This window comes from Pteropus alecto, unplaced genomic scaffold, assembly GCF_000325575.1.
Source record: "Pteropus alecto unplaced genomic scaffold, ASM32557v1 scaffold22, whole genome shotgun sequence".
Taxonomy (NCBI): Eukaryota; Metazoa; Chordata; class Mammalia; order Chiroptera; family Pteropodidae; genus Pteropus; species Pteropus alecto.
In genome coordinates, this window is record NW_006434839.1 from 2,409,336 (window position 1) to 2,423,193 (window position 13,858).

A 13,858-nucleotide genomic window follows, 5' to 3' on the forward strand; every position below is an offset into this window, starting at 1 on the left:
CACCGTTCATTTTTCCAGACACCTTTGAGGGGGGAAAAAAAAAAAAAGACCATCTTCTTTCTGGGACCGTGCTCAGGAATTGCTGTCTACTGAGGCGAAGCTAAGAAGCTCACTTTTGCGAGGACATATGGAGGTTAGGATGTCCCTGCAGTGTGGCCCAGGACCACAATCTGTGAGGAGGCCAAGGACAACTGAGAGAGTGGAGGGATCTGGGGATATTCCCACTCAGCTGACACTCCTCCCTTGCCCCACCACACAGGAAGTTGTGCAATGTCACATATTTCTGGCAAACCAGGAACAAAGCTTTTCTTAATAATTGATGTGCCCCCATCAGCACTTTTTAAATAGAACAAAAAATCATCAGATTTGTATGGAGGCACAAAAGACCCTGAATTTCCAAAGCCATCATGAGAAAAAAGGACGAGGCTGGAGGCATCACTCTGCCTGACTTAAATTATACTACAAAGCGACAATAAAATGGCATGATATTGGCAGAAACACACACACACAGACCAGTGGAACAGAATGGAGAGTCCAGAGGTAAACCCCCATTTATATGGGCAAATAATTTTCGACAAAGAAGCCAAAAACATACGATGGAGAAAGGAAAGCCTCTTCAATAAATGGTGTTGGGAAAACTGAAAAGCCACCTGCAAAAGAATAAGACTAGACTGTTTTCTATCACCACACACCAAAATTAACTCAAAATGGATTAAGGACCTGAATATAAGACCTGAAACAATAAATTGCATTGAAGAAAACATAGGTACTAAACTCATGGACTTTAGACTTAAAGAGGATTTTATGAATTTGACCGCAAAGGCAAGGGCAGTAAAAGCAAAAATAAATGAATGGGATTACATCAAACTGAAAAGCTTCTGCACAGCAGGAGAAACCATCAACAAGGCAAATGGAAGAATTTATTTGCAAGCAACGCCTTCGATAAGGGCCTAATATACAAAATATACAAAGAACTCATACAACTCAATAACAACAAAAACTAACAAACAATCCAATTAAAAAATCGGCAGAGGACTTGAACAGACATTTATCCCAAGAAGATATACAAATGGCTAACAACTATGTGAAAAGATGCTCAACTTCACTAGCTATTAGGGAAATGCAAATCAAAACCACAATGAGATACCATGTCACACCTGCGAAAATGGCTGTGATCAACAGGATAAGTAATAACAAGTGTTGGAAAGGATGCAGAGAAAAAGGAACCCTCATACACTGCTGGTGGGACTGCAAATTGGTACAATTACCATGGAAAACTGGAAATTCCTCAAAAAACTAAGAATCGATCTACCATATGATCCAGCAATCCCTCTACTGGGGTTTACCCAAAAGACTTGAAAACATATATCCATAAAGATATTTGCACACCGATGTTCATAGCAGCATTATTCATGGTGATTAGGACATGGAAGAAACCGAAGTGCCCTATGATAGATGATTAGATAAAGAAGCTGAGGTACAATGGAATATTACTCAGCTATAAGAAGAGATAAAATACTGCCATTTGCAACAACGTGGCTGGACCTTGAGATCATCATGCTAAGCGAAATAAGCCAGACAAAAAAAGTTGAAGACTACATGATATCACTTATATGTGGGATATAAACCTGAAAGCAACAAACAAACAGAACAGAGACTCACAGACATGGACAATAGACTAGTGGTTACCAGAGTGTAGGGTGGTGGTTGGAGGTAGATGGGGTCAAAGGGGTCAAATATGTGGTGACAGAAAGAAATCTAAGGGCGGTCAATATATAATGCAATATATATGTATGACTTACTTTTGAATTGTACTCTTGAAACATTGGATTTTGTTAATGTTACCATAATAAATTTAAAAAATTATTTTAAAAAAATAATTGAAGTGTCAATCCACAGCAGTGCGAGCACCTTCCCCTTATCCCTTCTCTTCCCAAAGTCTTGTCTCCATGTGCAAATGTACGTTATTTTTGTAATCAGAAACAGGTCCCTGTAACACTGCGGAGGTTCCAAAAAATGCAGCACTTACTCTCAGTGGCAAATGACTGACAGCCTCTTAGGTTGGTCATTATGATATTCAGGAATGGCGGGAACGGTTCATTCAACAGATGTATTTCTAGAAGAGCCACTGTCCTCCCAAGGAAAGCAGCCCCAAGCGTTTACTCAAGCAGCTCAGTAAGACACCAATGAAACTTAGATGACTTCTTTTGTTAATAGAATAAATGAGAGTCTTCTTTCATCTCTGCCCTAAGAGTAGATGCTACCAGAAGCCTGAATTCCTTACCAGATGAGAAAAAGTATGACCATAAGTATTAAGACTATTACTGTTTTCTTTAAAATAAACAAACAAACAAAGAAAACTAAGAACAACGCATATATACCCTTCTATAGAATTCCCAGGCTTCCAGAACCTCTGAGTAAACAACAAGTCTTATTATTTTATAATCACATTTTTGTTGTGGATTAAAAATAATACTAACCAGTCTAATCACCTGTTTGTCCAGATCTGGGCTGCTTTTAAAAAACAGTCCATTCTCAATAGAGATGACAATCTCTTGCCTTGAGGGCTATCAGAAAACTGAATCTAGACACCCAGGACCATTCCCACAGAAAAGTGTTAAGAATGTGTTTTCTGATTGGGGCATATCTGCAGTAAAGGTTTAGCCTATCAGGAAAATGCCTTTGAAGGTCATAAAATTCATTTGGCTGTATAAGTTCTGGTGCGTATGCTAAAATAATCAGTCACGTTACTTTATAGTCACACCTCGTACTCTCGTTCTGGAAAATCAATAAAGCCAGGGGAAGGCTAGGGATATTGTGTATAACTGTTTAAAAGAGAGAAAACAAAAAAATAATATTCTGTGAAAATGGTCCTCGAGGAAGCATAGACCTAGTTTTCATAAGCAGGCTCAATTTTATCTCCAGCTCATCACTGAGTTATTAAACCAGAGTGCCCATCATCTCCTAGACAAAAAATACAAAAAATTAAAAAAAGGGAAACAGCACACATCCTTCACTAGATGCTCTGGGGCACTGAAAATTATCCACGGCCTTTAAAATGTATTTCTAAAATGTGTCCATTATTCACACTCTTAATGACATTTTTCCACCAAATGTTATAAACCCGGATGTCGCCTTCGCCTGTGATACTTCCCCACCTGAAATGGTCTCCTTCCCCTCCTCTGCCAAATCAAGTTTTCCCTGCATTTCAGGACCCAGCCACCATCGACTGGCTGGCAACGCAGAAAAGCCCAAGGACCGGGACAAGGAGGCAAAATGCAGGAGTCATACATGGGGCTACAACGGGGCCCCTAAAAGCTGCTTTATAGGAGCATTTCCTAAGACACCTTCTCAGTGCCACAGGAACTGCCACTGAGGATGAGTAGGGCATCCGGGCGGAAGAGGGAGCACGTGCATTTTATCTGACTTGCTTTTCAGCAGCAGCACCTAGGTTTGTGCAAGAGCGTCAATCTCTAAAGCAGTCATGGCGCATAGGTCTAAAAGGCACTCGGTTGTCATTTGCACTGGCTGCCCACGCCACACAGCAAGTGCTTTGGCAGCATTCCTGATGGACGCTGAGGGGCACTCACAGCCCCCAAGGCCATTGCCAGACAGCTGTGGTTACCCGTTTACTTTGATGTTGAACTGGAGCCAGCCCCACCCGTTGGCCTCACTTTGCCCTCTAGACTCCGTACCCTCCATGTCTCAAAGTAAACATCATCAACCCTGAAGCCTCAGAACTTAAGAGGGATCATTGCCGTGTTTCATTCCTCTGTTCAGCAGCCTCTCCACATCCACCAGGCTGTGCAGCCGCCTAACTGCTGACGTATCTGACCAACTCTTTTCAAGGGAATGTCCCAAGCAAGGGTCTTGATTGCCCTTCTCACTTTAGCCATAAGCAGCCTTACTTACTTAAATACGTTTAGGAAACACTGAGATAAATAAAGTTAAATGGTTACTTTACTATAGAACCTTCCAGGGACTTTGACATGCTGTGAGTCTCCAAGAAGGGCCTTATCCTTGATTATATTTAACTTCCCAAACATTTTCAGGAACAGAACTAGGGAAGAGGTCATTAAACTGATCTTCACGCTGCAAATACTCACTTCTGTGGCTGCATGTCCCTCTCTCTACCTCTGATTATAACAAGGAACACCTCAATGGCTTCCTCATTCTAGCAAGTTCAAGGCTTCTCAGCTGGCTGCCAGATTCCATCCCAATGGTTTTTCCTCAGCTTTACTGATGTATAATTGACAAATAAAAATTACATATATTTAAGGTGTACTACTTGGTGTGTTCATATATGTATACCTTGTGTAATGATTTTCACAATCAAGTAAATTAACATATCTATAACTTCACATAGTTACCATTTGTCCATGTGTGTATTAAAAACACATAAGATTTACAGATCTTAGCAAATTTCAAGCATAATACATTATTAGGAACTATAGTTACCATGCTGTACAGTAGATCACTAGACTTTATCTTATAACTGAAAATTTGTGCCTTTTGACCGACATCTTTCCATTTCCCCCACCTTCCAGCCCCTGGCAACTACCATTCTACTTTCTACTTCTATGAGTTTGACTTTTTTATATTTCATATATATTTTGTGCAATATATGCCTTTCTGTGTCTGGCTTACTTCGTTTAGCATAATGCCCTCCAAGTTTATCCACATTGTTGTAAATGGTGGAATTTTCTTCTTTTTGAAAGCTAAATAATATGTCATTGTGTGCGTGCGCACATGCGCGCACACACACACACACACACATACACCATATAGTTGTTGTAAATGGCGGAATTTTCTTCTTTTTGAAAGCTAAATAATGTATCATTCATTCACTCATTTATTCATTCACTCATTGATGGACACTTACGTTGTGTCCATCAATGTCTTGGCTACTGTGAATAATGCTGCAGTGAACATGCGGGTTCGGATGTCTCTTCGAGATGCTGATTCATTTCCTTTGGATAAATACTAAGAAGTGAGATTGCTGGATCATATCGTAGTTCTATTTTTAATTTTTCGGGGAACGTCCATCCTGTTTTCCATAATGACTGCACCAATTTACATCCCACCAGCCATGTGCAGGCCCTCCCTTTGTTCTACAGCCTTGCCAACACTTGTCTTTTTGTTGACAACTGTCCTAACAGGTTTAGGTGATGTCTGTTGTGCTTTTGATTTGCATTTCCCTGATGACTAGTGATGTTGATCACCTTTTCATGTACCTGTTGGCCGTTGGTATTGTCTTCTTTGGAAAAATGTCTATTGAGAGACGTCGCCCATTTTTTGATTGGTGGGTTTTTTTTTTTTTTGTTCGTTTGCTTGTTTTTGCCTATTGAGTTGTATAAGTTCCGTTATAATTTGGGTTTTAACCCCTTATCAGATAGATGGTTTGCAATACTTCCTCCCATTTCACAGGTTCTCTTTTCATTTCATCGATTGTTTCTTTCGCTGTGCAGAAGCTCTTTAGGTTGTTGTGGTCCTATTTGTTTATTTTTTTATCTTTTGTTGCCTGTGCTTTTCAGGTCATATTTAAACAAATCATTGCCAAGACCAATGTCAAGGGGCTGCTTCCCTACGTTTTCTTTTAGAAGCATTTCTTTTAGTTTTCTTTTAGGAGTGATCTACAGATTGATTTAAGTCTTTAATCCATTTCAAGTTAATTTTTGTGTATGGTTAAAAGATAAGAGTTCAATTTCATTCTTTTTATGTGTTTATCCAATTTTCCCAGCATCATTTATTGAAGAGACTTTCATTTCCCCATTGTATATTCTTGGCTTTTTTTGTCAGAAATTGACCACCAAAAAATTAATTGACCACGTATGCATCAGTTTATTTCTAGGTACTTTGTTCTGTTCCGTTGGTCTATGTGTTGTTGTTTTTTAATGCCAGTATCAGACTGTTTGTTTTGACAACTATAGCTTTTACTATAATTTGAAATCAGGAAGTGTGGTGCCTCTAGCTTTGTTCTTCTTTTTCAATATTGCTTTGTTTATTCAGAGTCTTTTATGGTTTCAGTGGAAAATGCCTTTGGAATTTTCATAGGAATTGCATTGAATCTGTAGATGACCTTAGGTAGTATGGGTATTTAACAATATTAATTCTTCTGATCCATGAATACATGATATCTTTCCATTTATCTGTGTCTTCAATTTTTTCATCAGTATCTTATAATTTTCAGTGTACAGATCTTTTTTATCCTAGGTTAAATTTATTCCAAAGTATTTTATTAGTTTTTATGCTATTGAAAATGGGAATGTTTTCTTTATTTTTTTTCAGATAGTTTGTTGTATGCATATAGAAACAAAACTGATTTTTGTATGTTGATTTTGTATCCTGCCACGTTACTGAATTCGTCAATTAGTTCTGACAGTTTTTTAGTGGTGTCTTTATGACTTTGTATATGTATAAGATCATGTGATCTACAAACAGAGACAGTTTTACTTCTTCCTTTTTAATGTAGATGCCTATTATTTCTTTTTCTTGACTAATTGCTCTGGGTAGGACTTCCAGCATCATGTTGAATAGAAGTGGTAACAGCAAGCATCCTGATCTTGTTCCTGATCTTAGAAGAAAAGCTTTCAGCTTTTCACTGTTAAGTATGATGTGAGCTGCGGGCTTGTCATATATGGCCTTTCTTATGTCGAGGTGCATTCCTTCTGTACCTAATTCGTTGAGAGTTTTTATCATGAAAGGAAGTCGAATCGAATTTTGTCAAATGTTTTTTCTGCGTCGATCGAGATGATCATACAATTTTTGCGCTTCATTCTATTAATGTGGGGTATCCCATTTACGGATTTACGTATGTCAAACCATCCTTGCATTCCAGGGAGGAGCGGTTTCTTTTAAATATGGTGTGAGACTAGTAGTGCGTCTAGAATTAGAATCCAGTTCTCCCACATGTAAAGCAGGCTCTCTGAGAAAGAAACTTTTAGGTACAGCGAGGAACTTTTCTGCTATAGTCAAGTCTTAATGACCAATCGTATTTTACTTTCACCCGGTCTTAGATTAGAACACTAACTCACTCTGATTCCTGTCTTAATGTCCAATTGACCTATACCTCTGGGTCTTGGGCTCTGAGCCTAAAATGCAGCTTGGCACTTGAAAGCCCTTCTACCTTCCCAGCACACCTTCTCAGACTCTACCACATTCATGTATTTACTTGCTGTAACTGTTTAGCTACTTAATGGAACAGCCATGTTTACCTTTATCATTGCCTCATCGGCCAAGAAGCTCCCCCATGAGTCCAGATTCCCCTGTACATTCTACCCTCCTGGCAGAAGCAGGGAAATTACAGTCCCCAAACCTCCATGCTCAAAGCATAAAACTATTTTCTTCTTCACTACTAGAGAGAACCAATTTCCTACTTTTTTTGATCAAGTTCCTCTTTTTTTTGATCAGCTACTCATACTCATTAAAGAACTATGGAAGATGAAGAAAGACTAAGAAATAGAAATCACCCATAATCCCACCACCAAAAGAAAACCACTATTAATATTTGAGCTATTTCCTTATACTCTTTCTTAGAGAATAAAGAAATCTTTATCTTACCGACAGGAATCCAGCTGCCAGTTCTTAGGTGTGCTTGAGATTTTAAATGCACTAGAAGTGAAGATTGCCTCTAGCAATATCCAACTCATACCACTTATTTCTTGTACATCAAATCTCTTTCAGGAGTAAGAATTTCAAACAATTTTACATAGAAAAATGAGTTTTTAAAATGTTTTATGACATGCGTTAATCACCTTCGCTGTGCTTCATGTACTTCTAGCTAGCATAGTCTACGTTTCCAGCTCCATCTCCAGCCCCAGCGGAGCAGCTCTCATCAACTTCTACCCCAATTCACGGCATTCAGCCACCTAACTGTCAATCCAAATGATCATCATTGAAAAACCATATCAAATGCAGTTTGGGGAAAACTATCAAAATGTATTATGCCTATTTTACAGTGGCCTCTTTTTAAACAAAATCAACTCTTTTGTCTTTTTTCCAAATTCACACACTTAAAGATTAAGAAGTGTTTATTAGGTATACGCTCTGGTCTCTGCTCTGCTGAGTGAGTGGGGGGCCACAAAAACAGTAAGCCTGCCACAATTAGGGAAGTGGTTAAAAAGTTGGTACAAACTGAGAACACAATAGGTTTTCAGGAAAGGGGGTAATTCATGTGGGCAAAAGAATTAAGATTTGTACTGAGCTGTGAAGGATAAGAGAAGAACCAGCAAGAAAAATACCAGCAGAGATTAGAGGCTGGAATTAGCCTTTAGCCAACATTTATTAGGCACCAAGTACGTGCCAGGCATTGTGAGAGAAAGAGAGAGGAAGAGACAGGTGATTAAAGCAGCACTGTGGGGGGCTTGTAAGTGCCTTGGGCAAGCAGGAAAAGCTTTCCTGAAGAGAGGCCTTTGGCTTAGCATCGAACAAAAGAGGGGACCGGGGTTCCAAGCATGGGGACTGGCGAGGGCACAGGCGCTGGCAGACCACAAACAGCACAGGATGTGGGTGGGAGAGAGGGGAGATGAGGCTGCTGGAGGAGGCAGGAGCCAAACCCTAAGTCCTGGATGCAGGGCTGATAAATGTGTGCTTCTCAACGTTACCCCAAATGCTAGGAGACCACCTGTGCCATGGGCAGACGTTTCCAGAAATATAATGAGATATGATACCTCGCCTCTGCCCTGAGAGAACTCACAGGCTGGTGGAGGAGGCAAGAAGCAATGTTGGCATCCCTCATGATTTTACCTTCTCAGAGTTCAGGCTCTCCATTGCAGTCTTTCCTGGCCCAATAGCAGGTGTAGCTCTTGGGGAAAGACTAAGGAGCTTAAATGTCCAGGACTTGCCACCCTCCACGATCACCCCCAGAGGCAAGAGGGCTGTGAGTGTCTCTCCACTTCCAGCTCCCTGAGCTCCCCTCTCTCTCCTGCAAAAACCCTCTCTCAAGAAACTGAAGAGGGACAGAGACCCAGAGGCTACTTAGAGTCCTGCCTGGAACAGGACAGTTGACAGCCCAAAGATGGTTTCCCTGAACTGCATCAAGGGACAGACCGAAGAGTACCAGAGCCATGGCCACTCCCTCCTGCCACCGCGTGTCCTTCGGCAATGTTCTCTCCAGATGTTGAGCTTACCCTAGACCCTCCGTGTCTCCCCCTGCCTTGGGCATCAGATCCAGACTCCCTCTTTCCTGACCTTGTCACTCCATGCCTGGCACACATTAACAGATCACTAAATATTTTCATGATAACAAATGGAAGTCGGCTCTCTCTTGCTGTTTGCCACCTCTAATCTCCGTGTCTTTGACCCAGGTTATTAACGTGGCCGCGGGAACAGATTCCAAATGCACAGCTGCCTGGCCGAACGGCACGGCCTTATTGTCTGTGACTCTCTGATTTACGCCGATGATAAACACCCAGCGACGGCAGCTTATCAGTCAGGACACACGGCCCTTTCCATGACCAAAGCGGCATTAATGTATGCAGTTCATTCATTCATCCTTTCATTCGTCAAACATTTATCAAGGCCATACTGTATGCCTGGCACTCACTAAGCTGGGAGTTAAGAATAAAGAAATGAAAAAGACACAATAGAGACAGAAAGAAACATGTAGGAAAGTATATAATATAAACACTCACGCCGTGAGATCGCCTGGAGGACTCAAGTGGGACACGCTTTGAGAATCACAGTCAAAGCATAGCTATTGATGAGAGATTAGTTTTAATAAGCACATTAATAAGAAATTGAAAGTCTACCTAAAGCACCGAAGACTTAATGTTCCTCTGCGTTTAGGTTACATGGATAGTTAATTATAGTGGCTGACGTCTACCAAGCACCTACTAGGTGTCAGGCACTGCGCTGTACGCGTCACCGAGCACAGAAACTGTTGAGACGGACGGGTGGGTTGGGGGCAGAGGGCTACCATGTGCCTCTGGTTTTGTAGATGGCCGGTCTCAACACAAGATAAGCTGCATTGCGATAGAAAAGTTCAAAAGATAATTAAACCAGTTAAAAAGCAGAACGGCACTGGGACCGAAGCTGGGTTTCAGAATCAGTTTGCAAGAAATAATTTCATCATCACAGAACATCAAACGTGAATTCCATTTTCAGCTATGCAAATTCTAAAAGAATAACACCTCGCATTTGCATAATGCTTGATGCTTTTCAAAGTGCTTTCCCAGTTATTAATCTAGAGGAGGCTTTATTACCACCGGAAACATAAATTAAAATTCTGTTCAAACTCGAGTTCTCCATTATTTTTTCCACTTTCCCCTCAAACACCGGAGCCGCCTAAATCCAGGTGCTTATGACTGAGTCACTTTAATAAATTGAACCGACAAGGTGAACATGCATAAATGTTGCATTTTGCGGGGCCTTCGATCAAGCCAGACCTTCGAAGACCCCCTGTTGAATGAACGAAATCACAGGGAGTTATTCTCAGCTCACATCTGAGATCCTTTCAGGGTCTCAGACTTTGTGGGCACGGCCTGCGCTGTGTTCGCAGGAATCCGCTTCCTTCTATCAAATATTAGAAAACAAGGAAATTAGTTCCACCAGTTTGTCCTTAAGCCTCCAGAAACCCCTGTCAGTGACTTCCCGCAAAATAGCCCACGGTGCCAGAGGCTCCTGTGTCCTCTTGGTTTTTAACGTAACATGAACCAAGTGGCTGAATCGGCTGTAAATCCAACATGGGGAGAAGATTTAAGAAAAACAACCTGAGGAGATATGATGGCTTGCATGGAAATACTTCTCCCCAAACCTTTCCAATGTGTTTCTTTTTCCATCTCTTTCAAACTTAATTATGTGCAGCATTCTCAGTCACTGAATCACCAGCCTTTCCTGACACCTCAATCTCATGCATTTTAGCGAAAGATTAACCTGGCTGTTTGCTTTTAATTCTGAAGCTGTGTTAATACTCAACTCCCTCTAGATTAGAAAAGAAAAAAAAAACACACTCCCACATACCCCACCCTGGTTCCAGCAAGGCTCCAGGACTGCCATTTCCAACAATGTCACAGTCACTGGAACGTGCTAGCCTCACTTACCATTTCAGGAGAGCCAAGAGGACCACAGACAGGGCCACTGTCAGCATGGGGCCGTTCGCTTCCAGTGTGAGGAAGCCCAAGACTCCCATTGTTCCCCAGAGACCCTAGAGGGGTGACCTCCAGAAGACAGATGGCAGCTGATCGTCTGTCGTTACAGGAACCGCAGCCTGCAGATGAAGAAGGAAGAGGCAACCAAGAAAACATCACATTAAGCGGGTCCCCAAAATGCGCTCTTTCTCAGAGTGTCTCCTTCTAAAGAGGAAGGAAGAGGAGGGAAAAACAAAGGGTTTCAGTGTAAGGCAATGAATCAGCAGCTTTACTTTCTTGATGACTACGCTGTCAATAAACATTTATGTTAACTTCTCTGGGAAGCAGCAGCAGAACTGGCCCCACGTTGGCTGAGAAACAAAATGGTCACAACCATAGGTTTCTCCTCTGACAAGTCATCCCTGAAGAAAGACTCCTCTAAAAAAATAAAATAATAATAATAATAATAATTCATAATTAATTGAAGACTCTGAATATCCCAGAAAAACTGGGGGCAGACAGCTGCCTGACAAGAAATGCTGACCGCACTGAGAACGTTCGCCCCACAAAGTTCATTGGTTCCTGGGGTCTCATGACCTCTCTGGGGTCAGAGGTGGCTGATGGCCGGCTGTTGGAACAGACCAGAAATCTTGCCTCAGATCAGCACTCTCATCCTGTTAAATGAAGACTCTGAATATCCTAGAAAAACTGGGGGCAGACAGCTGCCTGACAAGAAATGCTGACCGCACTGAGAACGTTCGCCCCACAAAGTTCATTGGTTCCTGGGGTCTCATGACCTCTCTGGGGTCAGAGGTGGCTGATGGCCGGCTGTTGGAACAGACCAGAAATCTTGCCTCAGATCAGCACTCTCATCCTGAGTTGGAGGATTTCTTAAATGTCTAAAAGCGCATCCATAGACTTACATATGGCACCTTTGTTCCAGCTCTGAGCTTATCTGACTGACTAAAGAAGGCTGATTTGCTTATTAGTCATCGTAGTTCACCCTCAGTAATGGGGAGGGTTTATTGGAGCACAGTGGCCAGCCGAGGGGAACATCTGGGAAGAGGCGGAGACAGAGGCCAGACAGCACAGAGCCATGATGAGAAGCTTGTGCTTCATTTTATGTGCCACTCAAGGGTTTAATATGGTCGTGTTTATGTTTGTTAAAATCATTCTGGCTACACGTGAAGAATTCATTGCAAGGGAGCAAGAGTTAAAAAGAAGGGAGGCTACTTGGGAGACTTTTGCATTCATGCTGAGTCGATGCTGCTCAGACTACAGTAGGGATGGGAGATGGAAAGAAGTAGATGAACTTGAAATACGTTTTAGGGGTGGAGTCTGCAGAATTTCCTGGTGGATGGGATGTGAAAGGGAAGGGGAAGGAGGGGACGCGTGTGACTCCCAGTTTTCTGACTTAATCTATGGGTGTATAGGGTGCCGTTTATTGAGATGCGGAAGATGGGGAGTTGTTGGGAAAATCAAGAGTTTACTTTGGGTCCTGAGACACCTGGGAGACATCTGAGCGGGACTGTCAAGTAATCTCAGCTGAAAATGTAAATAATAATGAATAATGCTAATACTATTTATGGAGTACTTACTACGTGCTAGTTACTATTCTGAGAGCGTTCGTACGTGTTAACCGCTTCATCCTCATAAACAACCCGATGAGGTAAAGCTTATTAACCCCATTTTATAGACGAAGAAACTGGGGCATGGGATGGAGGACTCCAAAACCCATTCTCTTAACAGAAGTTTATAGTCAAATGTGGACGTGGTCAATCTACAATCGGTATTTAAATCCAGAGGAATCGGTGAGCTACAGTCACAAATAAAAGAGTGAACCACACAAGTACCAAGTACTTCTCTTTTCTCTGACCATTTGCCCTGCCGCCCTCTTTTGCATTCCTACTTAAGTAGCCCCCAAGAGCTGAAATCTGGACCCAAGTGGCCCGTGCTCCAGCCTGGTCCTTTCAGACTTCCCCTCCCCTCTCCACAGGCTAGGTCTTCTTTGTCCCATCTGATCAGCGTGTCCCGAGATGTTAAGGGATCTGTGTATTCCCCCTCACGAAACAGAGCTGCACTTCAGCAAGGGGTATCTGAAATATGCTCCTTTCAGCCACAGGAGCCACGGCGTGGGGTGTGGAGGATAGCCAGCCAGCACGGAGAGTGCGAGTTCATCATGGCCGTGGATTCAGAGTTGGAAGGACCATCAGTAGCACTGAGACCATTGGTATCAAAAGGATGCTCGAGAAAGAAAAAAATTTTTTTTTTTGAGATTCGAAGGTCAAATAAAGGTGGGAAATGCTCGTATAAGCATTGAGAAGGAAGTTTATTTGCTGAAAGACCTCTCAGAGAAGCAAACCTGCTGACGTGCCCCGTGATGCTCCAGGCATGGGATGCAGAGAGCAGCACTTCCCACGTGCGTCTGACTGAGGAATCCTTCTTCAGGGACATTCATTAACACATCCCGGATGTGGTATTCTTAGGAACATGCTTTGAGAAATGTTGACCAAGCCCAACTTTTATTTACAGAGGAGGAAATGGGGACCCAGAAAGGAAAAGTAGCTGGTACAAAGTCCCAAAGCTACCTAGTGCTGGGACACAGGTCTCGCATCTCTTTTCAGGCTCTGCATCTAGAATATGCTCCTCACATCTACCCTGTGGACATGTCACCCATACACGTGGCACAGGTCCTGCTTCATTCATGGAGACAACTTTGAATGTCGGTGGCCAGCTTAGAGACGTCTGATTTTCTTGAGAGGTTGCCAGCTCTCCTAGTGGCACTGAGTTTA

General features: G+C 42.2%; 1 protein-coding gene across 2 annotated transcripts in view; it reads right to left on the reverse strand.

Moving 5' to 3' along the window:
- The window catches only part of TBXAS1 (thromboxane A synthase 1), a 131,714-nt gene extending 119,621 nt beyond the window's left edge, over positions 1–12,093 (reverse strand). For both annotated transcript variants that reach the window (XM_015588363.2, XM_025045836.1), the window contains exons 1-2: positions 11,990–12,093; positions 11,040–11,206 (exon numbers count right to left, since the gene is read on the reverse strand). In XM_015588363.2, the coding sequence (XP_015443849.1) occupies positions 11,040–11,128 (89 nt within the window). In that variant the 5' untranslated portion in view covers positions 11,129–11,206; positions 11,990–12,093. The remainder of the gene's footprint in view (positions 1–11,039; positions 11,207–11,989) is intronic.
- Between the last annotated feature and the right edge of the window lie 1,765 nt (positions 12,094–13,858).